The sequence below is a fragment of the Octopus sinensis genome, linkage group LG30 (genome assembly GCF_006345805.1).
Source record: "Octopus sinensis linkage group LG30, ASM634580v1, whole genome shotgun sequence".
NCBI classification, from domain to species: Eukaryota; Metazoa; Mollusca; class Cephalopoda; order Octopoda; family Octopodidae; genus Octopus; species Octopus sinensis.
In genome coordinates, this window is record NC_043026.1 from 13,048,370 (window position 1) to 13,071,179 (window position 22,810).

The window sequence follows — 22,810 nt, forward strand, 5'->3', positions numbered from 1 at the left end:
GCCACTCCTGCGCCAATATATATATGTATATGAAGCTATGTGTGTGAGTTTCTATGTGTTCTACGTTTGTCCTGCTACACTGCTTGACAACTGGTGTTGGTATGTTTATATCCCTGTAACTTAGCAGTTCAGCAAAACGTACACATAGACTAAGTGCCAAGTGTAAAAAGACACAAAAGTGCTGGGGTCAATTCATTCGACTAAAACCTTGTGGAAAATGGATTGAGTAATCCATTATTCTGAGAATATGGATTGAGTAATCCATATTCTGAGCGCCTTGTTTCCCTGGGCATGGATTCACTGAAGCTCCGGCATCTGGCAACGGACTTGGTAAACACCCACAAAGTTATCAACCACCTCACCAACAACAACACTGAACACCTTTTTGATCTCCATGTGTCCAACACGCGTGGACATGCCTACAAGGTCAGAAAACAACACAGCTCCCATGACTTTCGGAAACATTTTTTCACGCTCAGAGTTGCTGAAGCATGGAACAAACTGCCTGCGTCAGTTGTTGACTGCCATGACACTGCATCCTTTAAGGCCCTCATGCTTTCCGAAATACGCCGAAACTACACCTGATTATACATACATACATGAGTTGTAGTGCACCTGAGCACTGTACACAATTATTATTATTATTATTATTATCCACAAGTTCACAAATAGGAATGCCCAGAATATTTTGGAGAAAAAACTTCTCCTAAACAAGAGATCAACAAGATTCAAAGATAAGAAATGATGAGAAATGAGAATTATTTCCATCATATTTCCCCCAAGTTAAAATGTTCTCCACAGAAAAGGATTTATCATATTCCACAGTTAAGAGATTTCCTTCCTCTGTGAATCCTTTTGTGTTGTGTTAAGTTACTGCTAGTGGCAAAAGATTTTCCACAGATTTCACAGCGGAAAGGTTTTTCCCCTGTATGGATTCTTCTATGCTTCGTTAAGCTACTGCTATAATTAAAAGATTTCCCACATATCTGACAGCCAAATGGTTTCTCCCCTATATGTCTTCTTTGGTGTTTCGTTAAGATACTGTTAGACACAAACGATGTCCCGCAGATTTCACAGTGGAAAAGTTTTTCTCTTGTGTGGACACGTTTGTGAATTACAAGATGATAACTCTGAAAAAAAGATTTTCCACATACTTCGCAGAGGAAAGGCTTTTCTCCAGTATGGCCACGTTTGTGACATATGAGATGGGAATTCTGAGAAAAAGATTTTCCGCATATTTCACAGTGGAAAGGTTTCTCCCCAGTATGCAGTCGTTCATGCCTCGTTAAGTCACTGCCACAAACGAAAGTTTTCCCACAGATTTGACAGCGAAATGGTTTCACTCCTGAATGGATTCGTTTGTGTTTTGTTAAGTTGCCATTGTAGGCAAACAATGTGCCGCATATTTCACAACGATACGGTTTTTCCCCAGTGTGACTCTGCTGATGTCTGACAAGAGTAGAATTTTGAGTGAAACACTTCCTGCATATTTCACAGCGAAGCAGTTTTCGTCCAGAGTCATTCAATTTGCACGTATTTAAGAGGCTGTTACCAACGAAGGGTTCCCCAAATATTTCATGGAAAGGCTTCTCTTCAGCGTGACTTCGTTTGTGAACAACAAGAAGAGAATTATCGGAGAAAGATTTCTCACACACTTCACAACGGTAGGGATTTTCTCCAGTGTCACTACGTTGGTGTTCAACGAGGCATGGTTTATCAGCAAATGATTTTCCACCTATTTCAAAGCGATAAATATTTTCTCCAGTGTGACTAAGTTTGTGACGAACCAAATTAAAATTAACAGAGAATGATTTACCACAGATATCACAATGATGTGGTTTCTCCCCGGTATGTGTTCGCTTATGTTTCTTTAAAGCACTATTACAGAAAAAATAATTTCCACATATCTCACAATCATAGGATTTTTCCCCCGTGTGGATCCGTTTGTGTTTCGTTAAGCCACTGTTATCAGTAAAGCTTTTCCCACACGTTTCACAGTGGAATGGTTTTTCACGTGAATGTGTTCTTAAATGCCTGTTTAAATCACAGTTAAAACGAAAATATTTCGGACATATTTCACAATGGAGTAATTTTTCTCCAGTGTGGAGTCTTTTGTGAAATGTTAGCTCACTTTTACAGATAAATGATTTTGCACAGATTTCACACTTGAATGGTTTCTCCCCAGTGTGACGACGTGTGTGTAGAACAAGATCAGAATTGTTAAGAAATGATCTCCCGCAGATCTCACAACTAAACGGTTTCTCACCACTATGGATTCGTTTATGTCTGTTTAAATCACTGTTAGATAAAAAATATTTCTGACAAATTTCACAATGAAATAATTTTCCTCCAGAGTGGATTCTTTCGTGAATTTTTAGTACACTTTTACAGACAAATGATTTTGCACAAATTTCACACTTGAATGGTTTCTCCCCAGTGTGACTACGAGTGTGTAGAACAAGATCAGAATTGTTAATGAATGATTTCCCGCAGATCTCACAATGAAACAGTCTTGCTCCAGTGTGTATCCGTTTGTGTTTCGTTAAGACATCTTCAGAGACAAAATATTTCCCACATATTTCACAATTATAGGCTTTTTCCTTATTGTGTATTTCTTTGTGTTTAAAGACTTCTTGCTCCGAAGGGAATGTCTTCCTACAAACATCACATTTATATTCGGTGATATTTCCCTGTCTCGATCTTTCTTTAGTAAATACTTCACCATTAACAGTTTTCTCATCCCCGTCTGTCTCTCTATCTGTATCTGTATCGTTCAAAACAATTGTGTCCAAGTGATCAACGGTCTCCATATTATTTCTTGAGCAATTCTTAAAAAGCTGACAAACGTCTGTGAGTTAATTTATTGTGGTTCAATTTCTTGTCTTAGATATCACAGTCCTCCGTTTACAAGTGTGGAACAGATGCAATGTAGATATATTTCCTACTCACCAGTAGAATGTTTGGTATAAAGTCCAAATGAAGAGTGGAGAAGGCTGAAGAAAGTTCGTTGATTGATTTGTTGTTGATTAAAAGCCATTTCCTCCTTTTCTGTAAAATAGGGAAAAACCAATTAACGATTTAAAGCTTTGATCAAATGAAATAATTAATCTGGGACAGTGGAATGTTTGCTTTGGTTTTGTCGAGTTGGGTCGAACGAACCCCTAAAAACCAGACTTGTTCGTAGCCCTGTCTTATCCGCAAACGGTAACGTTCACCTCAACATGAGATAATTACTACGAATGATTTAATTAGATTTAATTAAGAAAATTAGAAACACGGTAGACGGTGTCGATGATACTTTTTCCCTTGTTTGAATATAAGCGGTGACGAAAATAAAAATCCCCACTCAAAAATAAACGTTTGGTTAGAATATAGTTTTCAACTGGAAATGAGTACGCTTCGGATATTATAGCAATGTACCGTAAATCCTCGAGTATAGTCCGCCCAGGGGATTTTTAGGGGTCTGTACCTCTGAAAAACCTAAACCTTGTGTATAATACGCACCCCTTCTCTAACTTGAGTCAAGGAGATCTATATAACATCCTTTATTATTATTGTATATATAACATAAAATAAAGAAATAACAGTAATAACGTTTAATAAATGTTGCTTATTGCAAGTTATGGATGATTCTTTTATGACTTCATTGCTTTCAGGCTTAGCTGAAGGTATTTTCGCGCCCGACATCACAAAATGCGTCTGAATAAACATTGCCGGACAGCAAATAAGGACTCGGACATTGCTTAGAAAATAATTGTCATTTTTGAACCTCGTATATAGTACGCACTAGGGATTTTGACCTTTAAATTTTGGGGGAAAAAAGCAGATTATACTCGAGGATTTACGGTATATGAGGGCAGCTCCCGACTTTAAGTGGGTGGCGGAAGGCCTGGTTTCAGGCCCCACCTTCCGAGTTCTTTTAGATGACCTAGAAAAACTGAAGATCGGCTGCACTGAATGAATGTGAGAAGGGAACATTGAATAAAATCCTAAATAACTGATCCACTTGTACTTTCTTTTCCTAAAGCCAGTAACATTTCTTCACCCCTTCTACAATACGCTACGTAACTTTGTTTATATATTTACATATATATAAACTTCTTTTTCTGTAAGTGATTCTAGCTTTTGAAGCTGTCCAATTTGTTTCTGTTTACAAGTTTTATACGTTCAAATCATTCCACACGAGCTGGAATCGTTTTCTTTATTTTTCGCGTTTGTCTCTCATAAATGCTTTTCTAATCTACAGTGGAGAAGGCTAGCCACTGGATTTGGTTAAAAAGAGACGATGAGCGATGGCTAGAAGGATATTGAGCTTAACTTCATAACCAGCTGATCTAGCAAGCGGGGCTTCATATCAGTGAGGGGGGGGGCAGTGCGCATTGATGCCGTCGAGAGGTAGGCCCCGAAATGGAGAAGGCTAGCCACTGGATTTGGTTAAAAAGAGACGATGAGCGATGGCTAGAAGGATGTTGAGTTTAACTTCATAACCAGCTGATCTAGCAAGCGGGGCCTCATATCAGTGAGGGGGGCCGTCGAGAGGTAGGCCCCGAAATGGCTCGCATTCTCTCCTGATGACCCCATACACTTGCTAGCTTCCGGTATACGGAGCTTTTAACTGGTAGCTTTTGCCTGTGCAAGTAGTTTGCAAGACATCCAACAGATATTCCACAGCATCTCTGCTTCGTTGTTCTTTTTGTCTTTCGTATTTGAAAGTTCATTCTAATCTTGACTTCCATTTCATAAAATGCAATGTGTTCCCCATCGCTCAGGCCGGCAGACGGAAACTTAAGCCAGAAACGGAGTTGGAGGGAGTGAGAGTGAGAGATGCCCAGGGCAGGTGAACCGTTGCCATAGGTTGCACTCAGAAGCCGTTGTGCAAATTTTTATTGTTGATAGTATGTACTTTAATAACTTCCCCCACTGATATAGGCTTACCTGTACAAATGTACACCTTCACCTGCCCCTACAGACATTGTTTCCTCATACCTGTCAGGAAAATGACTGCAACAAAGAATAAAAGATCAGGGAGTAGAAATGAAGATTGGAAAGCAGAAACCTGCAGCCTCGATTGGAAGGGGAACAATACAGCCCCTGATTATAAGGGAGTTGGCAGTGCAAACGTGGTTTTATGTTGTTTAATAAAAGAACGTTTTTCACTCAAGAATCAAAATGGAAAGAATCACATCAACTGACCAGAAAATATAATGCAACAAATTATTAAAATGAAAGGATTTTAATTTCAAAATTCAGAACATTTTTAACAAAATATTTTAAATTGACAAAAAAATATTTCCTCACAAATTTCAATGATAAAGTTTTGCCTAAATTTCTCAGTGATTTCTGTTTTTGCTGGATCTGATTGACACAAAGAAAAGGAAAGTCTGCTTTTTACATTGAATGTTCTTTGCTTGTTTCTGATTTCATCATTGAATAATTTGTGGTTTTATGCTAGTCTAAGGAATATAAAGAATAAATTTTTATTTAAAATGATTTTGAATTTCCTGTGGTTTTAATTAAAAATTAGTGATAGACGAGGTAAAGTGAAAAGGTTTCACTTGGACGAATCTCTCTCCAGCTGTTGGTTTCATATTCCAACATGACCACCATTACAGAATTTAGACACTTTTCTAAACCATACCGTGTTGATATCGGTTTCAGTCCGACTATGAGATGTCTTGGACAAGTGTTCTATATTATTATAGCAGACGGAGAAAAGAACTTGTGAGATGCAAACAGAAAGAAACATGTATATTAGATAAAGATAGTTGTGGCTGGTCTATGGGCTTAGTTTTAGAGCAGTTGTCAGATCGTAACAGCTTATGCCCCTGGTGACCAACCAGAAATTTCTGAAGAGATGCTGTAAAGCTAAGCCCTTCATGCACTCAAATCCCTGTGTAAAACCATACACTGCCCATAACTACCTTTGTCTAATTACTCTATTGCTCTATGACTTGGAGTATACTTCTCTTTTCTATTCATGATTTACAGAAATTATACACACACACATAAATATCATCATCATTTAATGTCCGTTTTCCATGCTAGCATGGGTTGGACAGTTCGACCAGGGTCTGGGAAGCCAGGAGGCTGCACCAGGCTCCAGTCTGATCTATATTATTATACCAGACTGAGGAAAGGCGTTAGATAACTTGCCAGATGCAGACACAAAGAAACCTATTTACACACATACATATATATTAGATGAAGATAGTTATGGCTGTTCTATGGGGTTACCCAGGGTTCTGCATCCAGAAAATACACAGCATTACACCACCCCTTCAGACACTAACAGCCGGTGGCCTATCACACTGGCCATAACGATCTCTATCTAATTACATTACTGCTTGAGAATGTGATTGGTGATTGCCTGAGGCAGTGGTCATTCTTTTTACGCGTTGCCCTCGTCCGCACTGGTCACAATTTTTTGAGCTCCTTGCTCTACCGACCCAGTGTTCATTGTCCTTTACAAGTTTTCATTTCTCTTTCGCATTCCCCATTCTTGTCTTGTCCAGCAGCCCAAAGGCTTTTCTTGCTCTCTATCGACTATTTTCATTTAATCCTTGTTTTCCTGGGGCCCTAAACCTTTATTCTGCTCATTATTTTGTCCTTCATTCATTTACTAACGATTTCGTCTCAAACCGATCTCGTTTTCTTATGTTTTGGTCCCATTCCTGGCAAGTTTTTAAGGATTTATCATATTCCACTGTTAAAAGGTTTCCCTCCAGAGTGAATCCTTTTGTGTTCTGTTAAGTTACTGTTATATGCAAAACATTTCCCACAGATTTCACAAGGAAAACGTTGTTCCCCTGCATGGACCCTTTTGTGTTCTGTTAAGTTACTGTTAGATGCAAAACATTTCCCACAGATTTCACAAAAAAAACGTCCTTCAACTTTATGTATCCTTTTGTGTTTTGTTAAGCCACTCTCAGACACAAACGATGTCCCACAGAATTCACAGTGGAATGGCTTCTCTCCAGTGTGATGACGTTTGTGAATTACAAGACGAGAATTCAGAGTAAAAGATTTTCCACACATTTCACAGTGGAAGCGTTTCTGTTCAGAATGCAGTCTTTTATGCCTCGTTAATTTACTGCTACAAACAAAAGATTCCCCACATATTTCACAGCCAAATGCTTTCTCTTTTGAGTGTATCCTTTTGTGTTGTGTTAAGGTAGTGCTAGACACAAATGATGTCCCACACATTTCACAGTGGAACGGCTTTTCTCCAGTGTGGCCACGTTTGTGAATTACAAGATGAGGATTCTGAGAAAAAGATTTTCCACATATTTCACAGTGGAAAGGTTTTTCCCCAGTATGGACCCTTCTATGCCTCGTTAAGTCACTGCTACAAACAAAAGATTTTCCACATATTTCACAGCCAAATGGTTTGTCTCCTGTATGGACTCGTTCGTGCTTCGTTAAGTTACTGCGAGAGACAAATAATGAGCCACATATATCACAACAATAAGGCTTTTCTCCGGTGTGAATTCGTTTATGAATGACAAGCGTAGAATTAAGAGTGAACCATTTCCCGCACATATCACAGTGAAACCTTTTTCCTCTAGAGTGAATAAATTTGTGTGTGTTTAAGTGGCTGCTCCTGACAAAAGACTTTCCACATATTCCACAATGGAAAGGTTTATCTCCAGTGTGAGTTCGTTTGTGAACTACAAGAGAAGAATTATTAGAGAAGGATTTACCACAGATTTCACAATGGAAAGGTCTTTCACCTGTGTGACTACGTAAGTGAAGAACAAGAGTAAAATTTGTATTATAAGATTTGCCACAAACCCTGCAGTGGAAAGGTCTTTCTCCTGTGTGGATCCGTTTGTGAACTGCAAGATGAGAGGCTTGAGTGAAACTTTTTCCACACACCTCGCAATGGTGAGGCTTCTCCCCTGTATGTGTTTGTTTATGCCTGTTTAAAGCATAATTGGAGAGAAAATATTTTCCACAGATCTCACAATGAAACAGTCTTGCTCCAGTGTGGAGTCTTTTGTGAATTTTTAGTCGACATTTTGAGATAAATGATTTTGCACATATCTCACAGTTGTATGGTTTCTCCCCAGTGTGACAACGTGTGTGTAGAACAAGATCAGAATTGTTAAGAAATGATTTGAAGCATATCTCACAACTGAAGGGTTTCTCATCAGAGTGGATTCTTTTGTGAATACTAAGTACACTTTTAGATACAAATGATTTCTGACATATTTCACACTTGAATGGTTTCTCCCCAGTGTGACTACGTGTGTGTAGAACAAGATCAGAATTGGTAATACAAGATTTCCCGCATATCTCACAACTGAAGGGTTTCTCATCAGAGTGGATTCTTTTGTGAATTCTAAGTACACTTTTAGATACAAATGATTTCTGACATATTTCACACTTGAATGGTTTCTCCCCAGTGTGACTACGTGTGTGTAGAACAAGATCAGAATTGTTAATATATGATTTCCCGCAGATCTCACAACTGAAGGGTTTCTCATCAGAGTGGATCCTTTTATGTCTGTTTAAAACACTGTTACAGGCAAATGATTTTGCACATATTTCACACTTGAATGGTTTCTCCCCAGTGTGACGACGTGTGTGTACTGAAAGTTCAGAATTTCTAAGAAATGATTTCCCGCAGATCTCACAACTGAAGGGTTTCTCATCAGAGTGGATTCTTTTATGGTTGTTTAAAACACTGTTATGGACAAATGATTTCGCACAAATTTCACACTTGAATGGTTTCTCCCCAGTGTGACTACGAGTGTGTATTGCAAGATGAGAATTGCATTGAAACGATTTTCCACAGATCTCACAATGGAACAGTCTTGCTCCAGTGTGTATCCGTTTGTGTTTCGTTAAGACATCTTCAGAGACAAAATATTTCCCACATATTTCACAATTATAGGCTTTTTCCTTATTGTGTATTTCTTTGTGTTTAAAGACTTCTTGCTCCGAAGGGAATGTCTTCCTACAAACATCACATTTATATTCGGTGATATTTCCCTGTCTCGATCTTTCTTTAGTAAATACTTCACCATTAACAGTTTTCTCATCCCCGTCTGTCTCTCTATCTGTATCTGTATCGTTCAAAACAATTGTGTCCAAGTGATCAACGTTCTCCATATTATTTCTTGAACAATTCTTAAAAAGCTGACAAACGTCTGTGAGTCAATCTCCAATGGTTCAATTTCTTGTCTTAGATATCACAGTCCTCCGTTTACAAGCGTGGAACAGATGCAACGTAGATGTATTTCCTACTCACCAGTAGAAAGTCCAAATTAAAAGCCATTTCCTCCTTTCCTGTAAAATAGGGAAAAACCAATTAACGATTTAAAGCTTTGATCAAATGAAATAATTAACACCGATCATCACACTTGCTCGTCGCCCTGCCTTATCCACAAACAGTAACGTTCACCTTAACATAAGATAATTACTACATACGATTATAATTAGATTTACCTGAAATAATTAGAAACACAAACACAGTAGACGGTGTCGATGATCATTTTTCCCGTTTGTATAACGGCGGTGACAAACATGAAAATCCCCACTCAAAAATAAACATTTGGTTAGAATATAGTTTTCAACAGTCTATAACTGCGCATCGGATACAGTATTAATGTATACGAAGGGTGCCCCTGGCTTTAAGGGTGTTGCGAAAGGCTTGGCTGCAGGCCCAACCTTCCGGGTTGTTTAACAGGGCTTCGAAAAACTGAAGGATGAATGTGAGAAGGGGGTCATGTTGAATAAAATCCTAAATGACTGATCCACCTGTATTCTCTTTTCTTAGAGTCAGGAACTTTTCATCATCTACCCTACATTACGCTGTGTATCTTTTGAAGTTGTCTAATTCTTTTTTCAGTTTATAATTTTCAGAGGAAGGTAAAATTACCCACCCCCGGTGGTTAGGGTTACGCCAAAAACGGGTGGCGTGCGTATTGTTTTTTTCACCTCCGCCTATGTTTCATACTTTCAAAACATTCAAAACCGGCTGGAATCGCTTGTTTATTTTTCGCCTTTGTTTCATAAATAGTTTTTGTGGTGTTATGAGCCAGGCTGTGTTTTAGGGAAGGACCGGAAGTGAGGCCTGTGGGTCCCACCGATCGTTCCCTACAACAGAGCTTAGCCCTTTGTGGGTAATAAAGAAATACCTTTTTCTTTACTGCCTATAAGGGGCTAAACACAGAGGGGACAAACAAGGACAGACAAACGGATTAAGTCGATTATATCGACCCCAGTGCGTAACTGATACTTATTATTTAATCGACCTCGAAAGGATGAAAGGCAAAGTCGACCTCGGCAGAATTTAAGCCCAGAACGTAACGCCAGGCGAAATACCTATTTCTTTATTACCCACAAGGGGCTAAACACAGAGGGGACAAACAAGGACAGACATAGGTATTAAGTCGATTACATCGACCCCAGTGCGTAACTGGTACTTATTTAATCGACCCCGAAAGGATGAAAGGCAAAGTCGACCTCGGCGGAATTTAAACTCAGAATGTAACGGCAGACGAAATACCTCTAAGCATTTCGACCGGCGTGCTAACGTTTCTGCCACCTCGCCTCCACCTCCCTACAACACAGCCTGGCTCATAACACCACATGCCCCCCCCCCACTGATCTGAAGATCATTCAACCAGCCTGGCCACGCCCTCTTCTCAACTCCGACCTCATGGCTTAACTTGTCTCGTAATCAGCCAACCAGTGAAGAGGGCACCACTCCCTTTGTGACCGCCGTGGGACTTCAAGACTGGCCTCAGTTCCTGGCATGTTTCTGCCAGCTTCATCCTCTTGTCCGTTACTGCCGGCCCCATCCCCCGTCACAGTGATGACCCTGCTGTGGTAAGTAGCATGCTTACCAACCACATGGTTCCGGGTTCAGTCCCACTGCGTGGCATCTTGGGCAAGTGTCTTCTACTATAGCCTCGGGCCAATCAAAGCCTTGTGAGTGGATTTGGTAGACGGAAACTGAAAGAAGCCTGTCGTATATATGTATATATATATGTATGTGTGTGTGTGTTTGTGTGTCTGTGTTTGTCCCCCTAGCATTGCTTGACAACTGATGCTGGTGTGTTTACGTCCCCGTTACTTAGCGGTTCGGCAAAAGAGACTGATAGAATAAGTACTGGGCTTACAAAAAGAATAAGTCCCGGGGTCGAGTTGCTCGACTAAAAGGCGGTGCTCAGGAAGGGCCGCAGTCAAATGACTGAAACAAGTAAAAGAGTAAAAGAGAGAGAAAGAGAATCCAAAATATGCCGTGGCATGCCATCTACGGATACATTGTTCTTCAAATTTACAGAGGTTATTGTCCCCTTTTCCCACTGTGATGTGCACAGTGCATTTGGGGGCCGAACCCAGACTCCTTCCCCGACCTGCACAAAGCCATGCTCTTTCTCTTCTGCGGGATGTGGCAATGCGGTACATCGATGTCTCCACTTGTACTTGAATATTGCTCTGTGTGACACTGACTCCTCAGCCTGTCCCATCCTGGGCGACATATTATACCAAAAAACGGCCTCTACAGGTGAGATGTGGACCCTCACCACTAGGGCCTTGATGGTACGTTGATGTCTCTCCACAACCCCATTGCCACTTGGCCTGTATGCTGCTCAGAAGAAACGACTGGCATGCCACTTGTCGAGCATTTCCCCCAGCACCTCCGAGCGAAACACAGTGCCATTGCCTACAAGCACCTCATTATGTGTGATTTCCTCCGCGGTCCCCGTCTCCATCTCCTTCCATATGGCCAACCATCCCGGTCCACAGTCGACCATTGAAAGGTATACCGGTGAGCTGGCAGAATCGTTAGCACGCCGGGCAAAATGCTTAACAGTATTTTGTCCGCCGCTACGTTCTGAGTTCAAATTCCGCCGAGGTCGACTTTGCCTTTCATCCTTTCGGGGTCGATAAATTAAGTACCAGTTACGCACTGGAGTCGGTATAATCGACTTAATCCGTTTGTCTATCCTTGTTTGTCCCCTCTGTGTTTATCCCCCTGTAGGTAGTAAAGAAATAGGTATACCCCCTGCCAGTAGTGAATCACGTCCACTGCCAGTCATTTCCAGTTGTCCACTGGAATGCTTCTTGCACACCCGGAGTGGGGTCAATGGACTGGCACCTGTCACAGCTCCCAACTACTTTTTGCACACCCTGCCTGGTCACGTTAGAGTCAACTTTCCTGGCTAGGAACAGGGTCCTGTCCACCCCCATATGTTGCATGGTATGCAATCTCCTCAGCTCCAGATCACTCAGTCGACACACTGCAGCCACTCCTAGCTCCAGACCCTCAAGCACCAGCAACCAGGTTTTCTTTACTCTGGTCAGGACGTCCACTCTATTCCTCTCTGAGGGCACAAAAACCACAATCAGCCTCAGGTCAAACTCGGCAGCTAGCTCGCCCAGAATTCCCAGACAGCGTTTTATCAGCATCTCTGCATCTTCAAAGCCACAGTCGAACCAATTCTACTCTATGGTTCAGAAACCTGGATGTTATCAAAGAAGCTTGAGAGGCGGTTGGATGGAACCTACACTCGCCTCCTTACGAGAGCTCAAAATCTCTTGTGGAAGCGTCATCCAACCAAAATGTAAATATATGGGAAACTACCACCTGTGTCATCTCTTGTGAAAGGTTGGAGAGTCCAGTTTGCTGGACATTGTTGTAGAGCTGAAAACGAGGTAATTTCTACTCTTCTCCTCTGGAAGCCATCTACTCGCAACACCAGAGGGCGCAAACTCTCCTACCCTGATGTAATCTCCAGGGATACAGGCATCCAGCAACAGGACCTCCGTAATGCCATGATGGACCATGAAGTCTGGCGTAGCATAGTAAATTCCATTGTCTCGACCACGGTCGAACAATGATGATGATAATGCATCACGTTTGGTTCACACCCTCCACCCGCCTGTGATCACTGATCCCCACCACCTAAGTGCAGTGGCCGAATCGGCTCTTCACACATAGGCATCATATAATCTGTCTTTCACTTTGACAGAGTGGCTCTTTCTTACCAGCAAATGCAGGAACTCTCTGAACGTTGCTCAGCCTATTCTAGCAGCCAAGCTGTTGGAGCATCCACCTCTGCTACTCACTTGGTCACCGAGATTAGTGCTTTTCAAACTTTTTGCTGGAGCGGAACCCCAGGCAAACATTCCACTGGCTCGAGGAACCCCTGTGCAATAATTTAATAGTCTTATGCACACATATCTGCACAGGAGACTTAAAAATTACTGTCGATTTTAGCAGTTTTGTAACTTCTTGCGGAACCCTCGTTGAAAACCACTGACCCAGATATTTGAAGCTTCTAGTTCTCCTCCCTGGCATTTGATGGAGTCTATTTTCTGCACATGCTGAGTGTTCATTGTATCTCTCTTTTACTCTTTTACTTGTTTCAGTCATTTGACTGCGGCCATGCTGGAGCACCACCTTTAGTTGAGCAACTCGACCCCGGGACTTATTCTTTTTTGTAAGCCCAGTACTTATTCTATCGGTCTCTTTTTGCCGAACCGCTAACAAACATACATATATATATATATATATATACGACAGGCTTCTTTCAGTTTCCGTCAACCAAATCCATTCACAAGGCATTGGTCGGCCCGGGGCTATAGGAGAAGACACTTGCCCAAGGTGGCATGCAGTGGGACTGAACCGAGAACCATCTGGTTGGTTAGTAAGCTACTTACCACACAGCCACTCCTGCGCCTTCCATACACAAAAACTATTTTCCCTGCAAACTTTCCTCTGATATTGCTGCACCAGTTATGTGCCCATAGCTTACACCGGGTACATCTTATGGAGTTTCTACCCACACCTTTTCTACAGATCAAGCATGGTCATCTACCTGAGGGTGATTTGTGATTTGTCTCCTCTCCTACTTACTAAGACTTTGGTTTTAGCATTTTGATTCCATATCAGAAGTTTCTTCTCTAGTTCTGGTAGTGATTGTATCCTAAGAAGAAAGTCATCAGCATAGAGGAGCTCCCAGGTGCAGCCCATCTTAATTTCCTCTGTTCTTGCCCGGAGGACTATGATGAACAAGAGGGGACTGAGGACTGATCCTTGGTGAACCCCTACTTGTACCCTGAATTCATCACTATACTCACAGCATCCTTCTAAAAGGCTTATAGAGCTCTTACCAGCAAGTCATATATATATATATGGAGGCGCAATGGCCCAGTGGTTAGGGCAGCGGACTCGCGGTTTCAATTCCCAGACTGGGCATTGTGAGTGTTTATTGAGTGAAAACACCTAAAGCTCCACGAGGCTCCGGCAGGGGGTGGTGGCGATCCCTGCTGTACTCTTTCACCCACTCTTTCTTCTGTTGGCCTGCTCGCTTAGCCAGCGGGGTGGCGTCAGTTGAAGGCTAAAACAATGTGAAGCGCATTGTGACCAGTGATGTGTAGCAACATCTGATAGCCTGGTCGATCACAAAAAGATCACGGTGATATATATATATTCGTGTGCCTTTGATTGTCCCCACCACCACACCATCATTTAACAGACTAATAGAATAAATAGGAGGCTCACACAGAATAAGTCCTGGGGTCAATTACTTCAACTAGGGTAAAAGAAACCCTTTAAGGTGGTGCTCCAGCATGGCCACACTCAAATGACTGCAACAAAGAATAAAAGATCAGGGAGTAGAAATGAAGATTGGAAAGCAGAAACCTGCAGCCTCGATTGGAAGGGGAACAATACAGCCCCTGATTATAAGGGAGTTGGCAGTGCAAACGTGGTTTTATGTTGTTTAATAAAAGAAAGTTTTTCACTCAAGAATCAAAATGGAAAGAATCACATCAACTGACCAGAAAATATAATGCAACAAATTATTAAAATGAAAGGATTTTAATTTCAAAATTCAGAACATTTTTAACAAAATATTTCCTCACAAATTTCAATGATAAAGTTTTGCCTAAATTTCTCAGTGATTTCTGTTTTTGCTGCATCTAAACTTCGGACACTGGTAGAATGTGTCATATAAAACATCTTTTACTCTTATCATTTTTGAGAAAAGCTTATATTTAGGAAGTTATTTCATGTTAAAGTTGTCCTATTTCGGCAATTTCAACCAATCAATGACGTGTTTTCAGCTGAATAAAATTACTGCTATTGTTTGTCAACAACTTTTGGTGGTGTATTTTTTGTTTGTCACTGTTATTTATGACATCATTTCTGTGTTTGTACTGGTTTTAAGGTTGGGGTTTTAGGGTTAGGGTTTTAGTGTTAGGGGGTTAGGGTTTTAGGGTTAGGGCTGTCATAAATAACTGACAAACAAAGCATACACTGCTGGAAGTTCTTCTTGACAAACAACAGCAGTAATTTTATTCTGCTGAATAAACGTCATTGATTGGTTGAAATTAGGGTTAGGGTTATCATCCCAAGTTAGAATGTTCTCCACAGAAAAGGATTTATCTTATTCTAGAATTAAAAGATTTCCTTCCTTTGCGAATCCTTTTGTGTTCTGTTAAATTACTGCTAGATGCAAAAAATCTTCCATATTTCGCAATGAAAGAGTCATTCCCCTGTGTGGATCCGTTTGTGACTTGTTAAGCCACTCTTAGACACAAACGATGTCCCACAAATTTCACAGTGGAATGGCTTCTCTCCAGTGTGACGACGTTTGTGAATTACAAGACCAGAATTTTGAGAAAAAGATTTCCCACAGACTTCACATTGGAAAGGTTTTTCCCCAGTATGGACCCTTCTATGCCTTGTTAAGTCAGTGCTGTAGGCGAAAGATTTCCCACAGATTTCACAGCCAAATGGTTTCTCCCCTGTATGTTTCCGTTTGTGTTTCGTTAAGGCACTGTTCGACAAAAAAGATGTCCCACATACTTCACAGTGGAAAAGCTTTTCTCCCGTGTGGATATGTTTGTGAATTATAAGACCGGAATTCTGAGAAAAAGATTTTCCGCATATTTCACATTGGAAAGGTTTCTCCCCCGTGTGCATTCGTTTATGCCTAATTAAGTCACTGCTACAAACGAAGGATTTCCCGCACATTTGACAGTCAAGTGTCTTCTCCCGTCTGTGTATTCTTTTGTGTTTAATTAAGTTACTATTATAGGCAAACAAAGCCCCACATATTTCACAACGATACGGTTTTTCTCCAGTGTGGCTTCGTTTATGCATGACAACTTTAGAATAGTTTGAGAAAGATTTGCCACAGATTTGGCAGTGAAATGCTTTCTCTTCTCTGTGTATTGCTTCGTGTTCTGTTAAGTGACTGTTCGTCACAAAAAATGACCCACATATATTACAACGATATGGTTTCTCTCCTGCGTGACTTCGTTTATGTATGACAAGCGTAGAATTTTGAGTGAAGCATTTCCCGCAGATTTCACAGAGATGCAGTTTTCGCCCAGAGTGCTTTAATTTGTGTGTGCTTAAGAGGCTGTTACTAACAAAAGACTTTCCACAAATTCCACAATGGAAAGGTTTATCTCCAGTGTGAGTTCGTCTGTGAACTACAATATAAGAATTATCAGAGAAGGATTTACCACAGATTTCACAATGGAAAGGTCTTTCACCTGTGTGACTACGTAAGTGAAGAACAAGATTAGAATTTTTAGTGTAAGATTTGCCACAAACCATGCAGTGGAAAGGTCTTTCTCCTGTATGGCTGCGCTTGTGAACTGCAAGACTAGAAGTTTGAGTGAAACTTTTTCCACACACCTCGCAATGGTGCGGCTTCTCTCCCGTGTGTGTTCGTTTATGTATGTTTAAATCACTATTACAAAGAAAATATTTTCCACAGATCTCACAATGACAGCTGTTTTCTCCAGAGTGGATTCTTTCGTGAATTTTTAGCCTACTTTTTGAGACAAATGATTTCGCACATATTTCACACTTGAATGGTTTCTCCCCAGTGTGACTACGAGTGTGTAGAACAAGATCAGAATTGTTAATGAATGATTTTCCACAGATCTCACAATGAAACAGTCTTGCTCCAGTGTGTATCCGTTTGTGTTTCGTTAAGACATCTTCAGAGACAAAATATTTCCCACATATTTCACAATTATAGGCTTTTTCCTTATTGTGTATTTCTTTGTGTTTAAAGACTTCTTGCTCCGAAGAGAATGTCTTCCTACAAACATCACATTTATATTCGGTGATATTTCCCTGTCTCGATCTTTCTTTAGTAAATACTTCACCATTAACAGTTTTCTCATCCCCGTCTGTCTCTCTATCTGTATCTGTATCGTTCAAAACAATCGTGTCCAAGTGATCAACGTTCTCCATATTATTTCTTGAGCAATTCTTAAAAAGCTGACAAACGTCTGTGAGTTAATTTATTGTGATTCAATTTCTTGTCTTAGATATCACAGTCCTCCGTTTACAAGCGTGGAACAGATGCAACGTAGATGTATATCCTACTTACTGGTAGAAAGTCCAAATTAAAAGCCATTTCCTCCTTTTCTGTAAAATAGGGAAAAACCAATTAACGATTTAAAGCTTTGATCAAATGAAATAATTAACACCGATCATCAAACTTGCTCGTCGCCCTGCCTTATCCACAAACAGTAACGTTCACCTTAACATAAGATAATTACTACGTATGATTGAATTAATTTTACCTGAAATAATTAGAAACACAAACACGGTAGACGGTGTCGATGATAATTTTTTCCCACGTTAGAATGACACCGGTGACAAACATGAAAATCCCCACTCAAAAATAAAAATTGGGTTAAAATATAGTGTTCAACTATTAATAAATGCGTCTTGGATATAGTATTAATGTATACGAGGGGTTCTCCTAGCTTTTAGGGTGTTGTGAAAGGCCTGTTCCCAGGCCAAGCCTTCCGAGTTCTTGTAGAGGGCTTCGAAAAACTGAAGGATGGTCGCAGTGAATGAATGTGAGAAGGGGACATGTTGAATAAAATCCTAAATAACCGATCCACTTCTAATTTCTTTTCCCAAAGCCAGAAACTTTTCATCGCCCTTTCTACATTACGCTACGTATCTTTGTGCGTGTGTGTGTGTGTGTGTGTGTGAGTAACACTCTAGCTTTTAACATTGTTTGATTTTTTTTCAGTTTACAAGTTTTAGTCGAAGATAAAGAATACGCTCACCCGGTGGTCAGGGTTCGGTTTAGAGTTTAAGATTAGGATTTCGCCGAAAACGGGTGTGTGCGTATTTTTTTTTACCTTTTAAATCATTCAATGCGAACTGGAATCGCGTGTTTATTTTTTGCATTTATCTCATAAATGACGCAGCACGGAATTTTGTCAGTGAACAGTCGCGGTCTCGAAGCGACAAAAATACGCCTTTTCTACAGATCGAGCAGGGCCATCTACCTGAAGGGATTTGTGGTTTGCCTGCCTTCCTACTTATTAGGACTTTGGTTTTAGCTAGGTTTCCATACTTGAAACTTCTCCTCTAGTTCTGATAGTGTCTCAGCAATTAGAGCACGATCGTCAGCATAGAGAAGCTCCCAGGGGCATCCTGTCTTGAATTCCTCTGTTATTGCCTGGAGGACTGAATCTTTTTGGAACCCTACCTCTACCTGGAATTCTTCATTGTACTCGTTGCCAACCCTCACCTTACTGACAGCGTCCCTGTATATGGCTTGCACAGCTCTCACTAACCATTCATCTATCCCTAGTTTCCTTATTGACCACCAGATAAGGGATCGGGGGACCCTGTCGAAGGCTTTCTCCATGTCAACAAAAGCCTGGTACAGGGGCTTATCTTTGGCTAGGTATTTCTCCTGCAGCTGCCTTACCAGGAATATGGCATTAGTGGTGCTTTTCCCTGGCACGAACCCAAACTGACTCTCTCCCTAATTAGTTGGGCTATGACCATCTCCGTGACCTTCATTACCTGATCCAACAGCTTAATACCCCTGTAGTTATTTGTATCTAAATCATCACCTTTACCTTTGTAGCAATTGACTAGTATGCTGCAACACCAGTCATTGGGTATGACTCCTTCGTGTATCACCTGGTTAACTATACGGGTGACTAGGCTGTAGCCGACATTACCAGATATTTTGAGCATCTCTTCAGTGATTCCTGATGGGCCAGGTGTTTTCCCTTTCTTCATACTCTTAATTGCTTTATCTACCAAGGTACTGTCAACTCGAATAGCTGGTCCCTCTGTTGGGTTGACATTCGGCAGACTCTCTTTATCCCATTCATTTTCCTTATTTAGCAGCCTCTCATAATGATGTCTCTAAACCTCTCTCTTTGCAACCTCATTTAGCGTAAGTGAACCATCATCCATGCGGACACATTTCTCTCCTACGACATCACGATTCTCTCTCACACACTGTTTTGCAACATGAAATACCTCACAGTGCAGAACATTGGCAAATTTTTTATCTGCTTCCCCTCTGGCTAAATTAACCTGCCTCCTAGCTTCCCTTCTGGCTGTCTGATACAATTCCCTGCTACCACTGTTCTTCCAGTCGTTTCCAAGTCTGTTTCTTTTGTCTAATAGCCCTGTCAACAATATTGTTCCACCACCATGTTATTTTGGGTCGAGAGGGGACTTTGCACCATCCACAGATCTGGTCAGTGACTCTCAGCAGCTTGTCCTGTAGAAACCTCCTGTTGTCTTCTACATCATGTGAAGCTATATCCCCTTCTATTTCGTCAAAGGCTTTGAGTAATATGTCTCTAAATCTCTGTCCATTTGGAGTATCATTAAGCTTCCAGACCCTTCTTTATGATGGTCATCTTCTGGGCATCCATTTAGCCCTGATCCTGAAGTCACTAACTTCCAATCTATGTTGCAGGGTACATTCTTTGCTTGGGAAGGTTTTGGCATTTCCTGAAGTTAGTATTGCAAACCATAAGATCATTTGCAACACAGAACTCTTAGCAGCCTGGTTCCCTCTTTGTTGTGGGAACCAAAACCATAGCCTCCATGTACGCTGTGGAAGCCCCCTGCATGAAGTCACCAGCCACAAAGAGAAGGTCCCTGTCATTTGTCAATGAGGTAGTCTGCAAGAGGGTGTCATAGAATTGGTCTTTCTGTTCATTGGGTAGCCCTGGCTGAGGGGCATAGGCCTATATCATGGTTGCTAACCCATGATGAATCACTAATCTAATCTTAAGTATTCTGTCACATACTCTGACTACCTCGATTACCTTATCAACCCATTTCTCCGCAAGAAGTATCCCAACGCCCCTGATCCTGTCAGTGTTCCTTGCCCAGAAAATCTTGTACCTGTGTTCTTTGCCTGTGAGGAACCTAGCAGAACCTCCTCTCCACCTTACTTCTTGGATGCAGCACATATTGACACATCTCAACAGACCTACCTTTCAGTGTGCTGATGTTGAGAGAGTGCCAACCTTGAGGGTGTGGTGGGAGATATGGGCCTGTGAGACCCTGGGATGGGGGACAGTAGCTTCATGTACCTGAAAAGAAAGCTCGCATTTGGCAGAATTCATAAACAAACAATAGCCTTCAGTTCAACCTGCATACACTACACTATCATATTTTTGCACTTTATGATCACTACCTTACATAGGAGATAACCCTAAGTAGGGGTGGGCATGGCGTTAAGCCTTTAGAAGTGTTCATGGGAGATAACCAAGGGATGACAAAGGATAGGAACTTCCAGTACAGGTGGAGGGGGTGAGGGCAGGCGCAAAGCAAACTGGGAAGTTTAGACGAGAGAATCTTCTGTGTGCGCTGGTTTATATCAGGTGGTGGTGGTGGAGGAAGTCTTGGCGAAGCAAGTGGTAATCGAAAGAGAGAGAGAGAGAGAGTGAGGCTAAGAGACAGACAGAGTGAGGCGGAGGGAGAGAGAGGGGGTAGTGGTCAAGAATATGAGGGAGAAAAAATATTCTTTTGGGATCTGTGTAGCATAATTTAACGAGGCAGCAAAATGTTGGTAATAGTAAAATAGAATTGAGAAATCTGAGAGTTTTCGGTCAGACAATCTAAGACAACGTAAAGTATAATAGCCATCTCAATATGGCTAACCACTAAGGGTGGGTGTTACTGTAGCTTTTAGCCCCAGGAGATCATCATCTCCAAAATTAGGGAAATAAGTGACAGTCTGTGATAAACTTTAAAAAGGAGCACTCCGTCGGTTACGACGATGAGGGTCCCAGCTGATACGATCAACAGAACAGCTTGCTCGTGGAATTAACGTGCAAGTGGCTGAGCACTCCACAGACACGTGTACCCTTAACGTAGTTCTCGAGGAGATTCAGCGTGACACAGAGTGTGACAAGGCCGGCCCTTTGAAATACAGGTACAACAGAAACAGGAAGAAAGAGTGAGAGAAAGTTGTGGTCAAAGTGTACAGCAGGGATCACCACCATCCCCTGCCGGAGCCTCGTGTAGCTTTTAGGTGTTTTCGCTCAATAAACACTCACAATGCCCGGTCTGGGAATTGAAACCACGATCCGACGACCGCGAGTCCGCTGCCCTAACCACTGGGCCATTGTGCCTCCACTTATAAACTTTAAAAGATGAATGAATCGATGAATTTGTTGTAGTTAAGGAAATGCGTGAACTAAGGTCACCTTAAGGCAACAACAAGGAAGACAAAACTATTGAAACTATATTTGCATGATGACATGGAACTGAAATAGACAGAATAAGGAAAAGAACTAATAACGAATAGGAGTGGCTGTGTGGTAAGTAGCTTGCTTACTATCCACGTGGTTCCGGGTTCAGTCCCACTGCATGGCACCTTGGGTAAGTGTCTTCTAGTTATAGCCTCGGGCCAACCAAAGCCTTGTGAGTGGATTTGGTAGACGGAAGCTGAAAGAAGTCCGTTGTATATATATATATATATATATATATATATACATACATACATATATATATATATATATATATAGATATATATATATATATATACACATACATATATATACATATACATATATATATATACATAGATATATATATATATACATACATATATATATATATACATACATATATATATATATACATATATATATATATATATGTATATATATATATTATATATATACATATATATATATATATACATATATATATATATATATATATATATATATATATATATATATACATATATATATATATACATATATATATATATATATACATATATATATACATACATATATATATACATACTATATATATACATACATATATATACATACTATATATATATATATATATATACATATATATATACATACATATATGGATATGTTATCCCATAGGAGGGTTGCATTTACAACCACTATCTCAATTTGTATACATACATATATATATACAAATATATACATACATACATATACATATAGACATATATACACACATATATATATATACATACATATATATATATATATATATATATATATACATATATATATACATCTGACTTTTTTACCACTGCAGATATAAAATCAGAGGCGGCGACGATAGATTACATCGATATAAAGGAAGACGATGTAACCAAGGCTATAGATGAAATGAAAACAGACTCAGCTACTGGCCCCGATGGATTCCCGGCAATCCTCCAAAAAGCATGTAAGAGAGTCCTAGCAAGACCACTGCAGTTCCTCTTTCAGAGCTTCCTTGCAGCTGGCAAACTTCCAGGAAAACTGAAGGAAGGTAAAATATGCCCCATTCATAAAGGAGGTAGCAGAGTGGAAGCCAAGAACTATAGACCTATCTCTCTGACCTCACACATCAGCAAGGTCATGGAACGAATAGTCAGAAGGAAGCTGATCACCTTCCTTGAAGAGAATGACTTGCTGCCCGACACCCAACATGGTTTCCAACCAGGGAGAAGCTGTTTAACTCAGCTCCTACAACACTATGACTGGGTGCTGAAACGGCTGC

General features: G+C 40.7%; 5 protein-coding genes across 5 annotated transcripts in view; 2 read left to right on the forward strand and 3 right to left on the reverse strand.

Moving 5' to 3' along the window:
* LOC115226589 (zinc finger protein OZF-like) overlaps window positions 1-22,810 on the reverse strand; it is a 414,387-nt gene that overhangs the window by 384,917 nt on the left and 6,660 nt on the right. The window lies entirely within an intron of this gene.
* LOC115226645 (zinc finger protein 845-like) overlaps window positions 1-22,810 on the forward strand; it is a 364,992-nt gene that overhangs the window by 328,621 nt on the left and 13,561 nt on the right. The window lies entirely within an intron of this gene.
* The window catches only part of LOC115226483 (zinc finger protein 208-like), a 74,850-nt gene that overhangs the window by 46,313 nt on the left and 5,727 nt on the right, over window positions 1-22,810 (reverse strand). Inside the window, exons 2-3 of the mRNA XM_029797479.2 lie at window positions 15,517-16,864; window positions 6,735-7,394 (exon numbers count right to left, since the gene is read on the reverse strand). Coding sequence (XP_029653339.2) covers window positions 6,735-7,394; window positions 15,517-16,864 — 2,008 coding nt within the window. The remainder of the gene's footprint in view (window positions 1-6,734; window positions 7,395-15,516; window positions 16,865-22,810) is intronic.
* LOC115226633 (zinc finger protein 420-like) lies at window positions 539-3,412 on the reverse strand. Its single transcript, XM_036515047.1, has 2 exons — window positions 2,072-3,412; window positions 539-1,735 (listed from the first exon to the last, which is right to left on the reverse strand). Exons 1-2 carry the CDS (start codon window positions 2,808-2,810, stop codon window positions 813-815), a joined length of 1,662 nt encoding a protein of 553 aa, XP_036370940.1. The 5' UTR covers window positions 2,811-3,412; the 3' UTR covers window positions 539-812.
* The window catches only part of LOC115226646, a 45,048-nt gene continuing 26,090 nt past the window's right edge, over window positions 3,853-22,810 (forward strand). Inside the window, exon 1 of the mRNA XM_036515092.1 lies at window positions 3,853-3,963. The gene's annotated coding sequence lies outside the window, so the exon portion shown is untranslated. The remainder of the gene's footprint in view (window positions 3,964-22,810) is intronic.

What these genes read in the sequence shown, in the direction of transcription:
- LOC115226633 (XM_036515047.1), bottom strand. Translation starts at nt 2,810, where the DNA reads ATGGAGACCGTTGATCACTTGGACACAATTGTTTTGAACGATACAGAT. An exon ending in ATTACTCCATTGTGAAATAT is followed by an intron (nt 1,736 to 2,071) that starts GTCCGAAATATT and finishes GCTTTGAAATAG; the next exon opens with GTGGAAAATCATTTGCTGAT.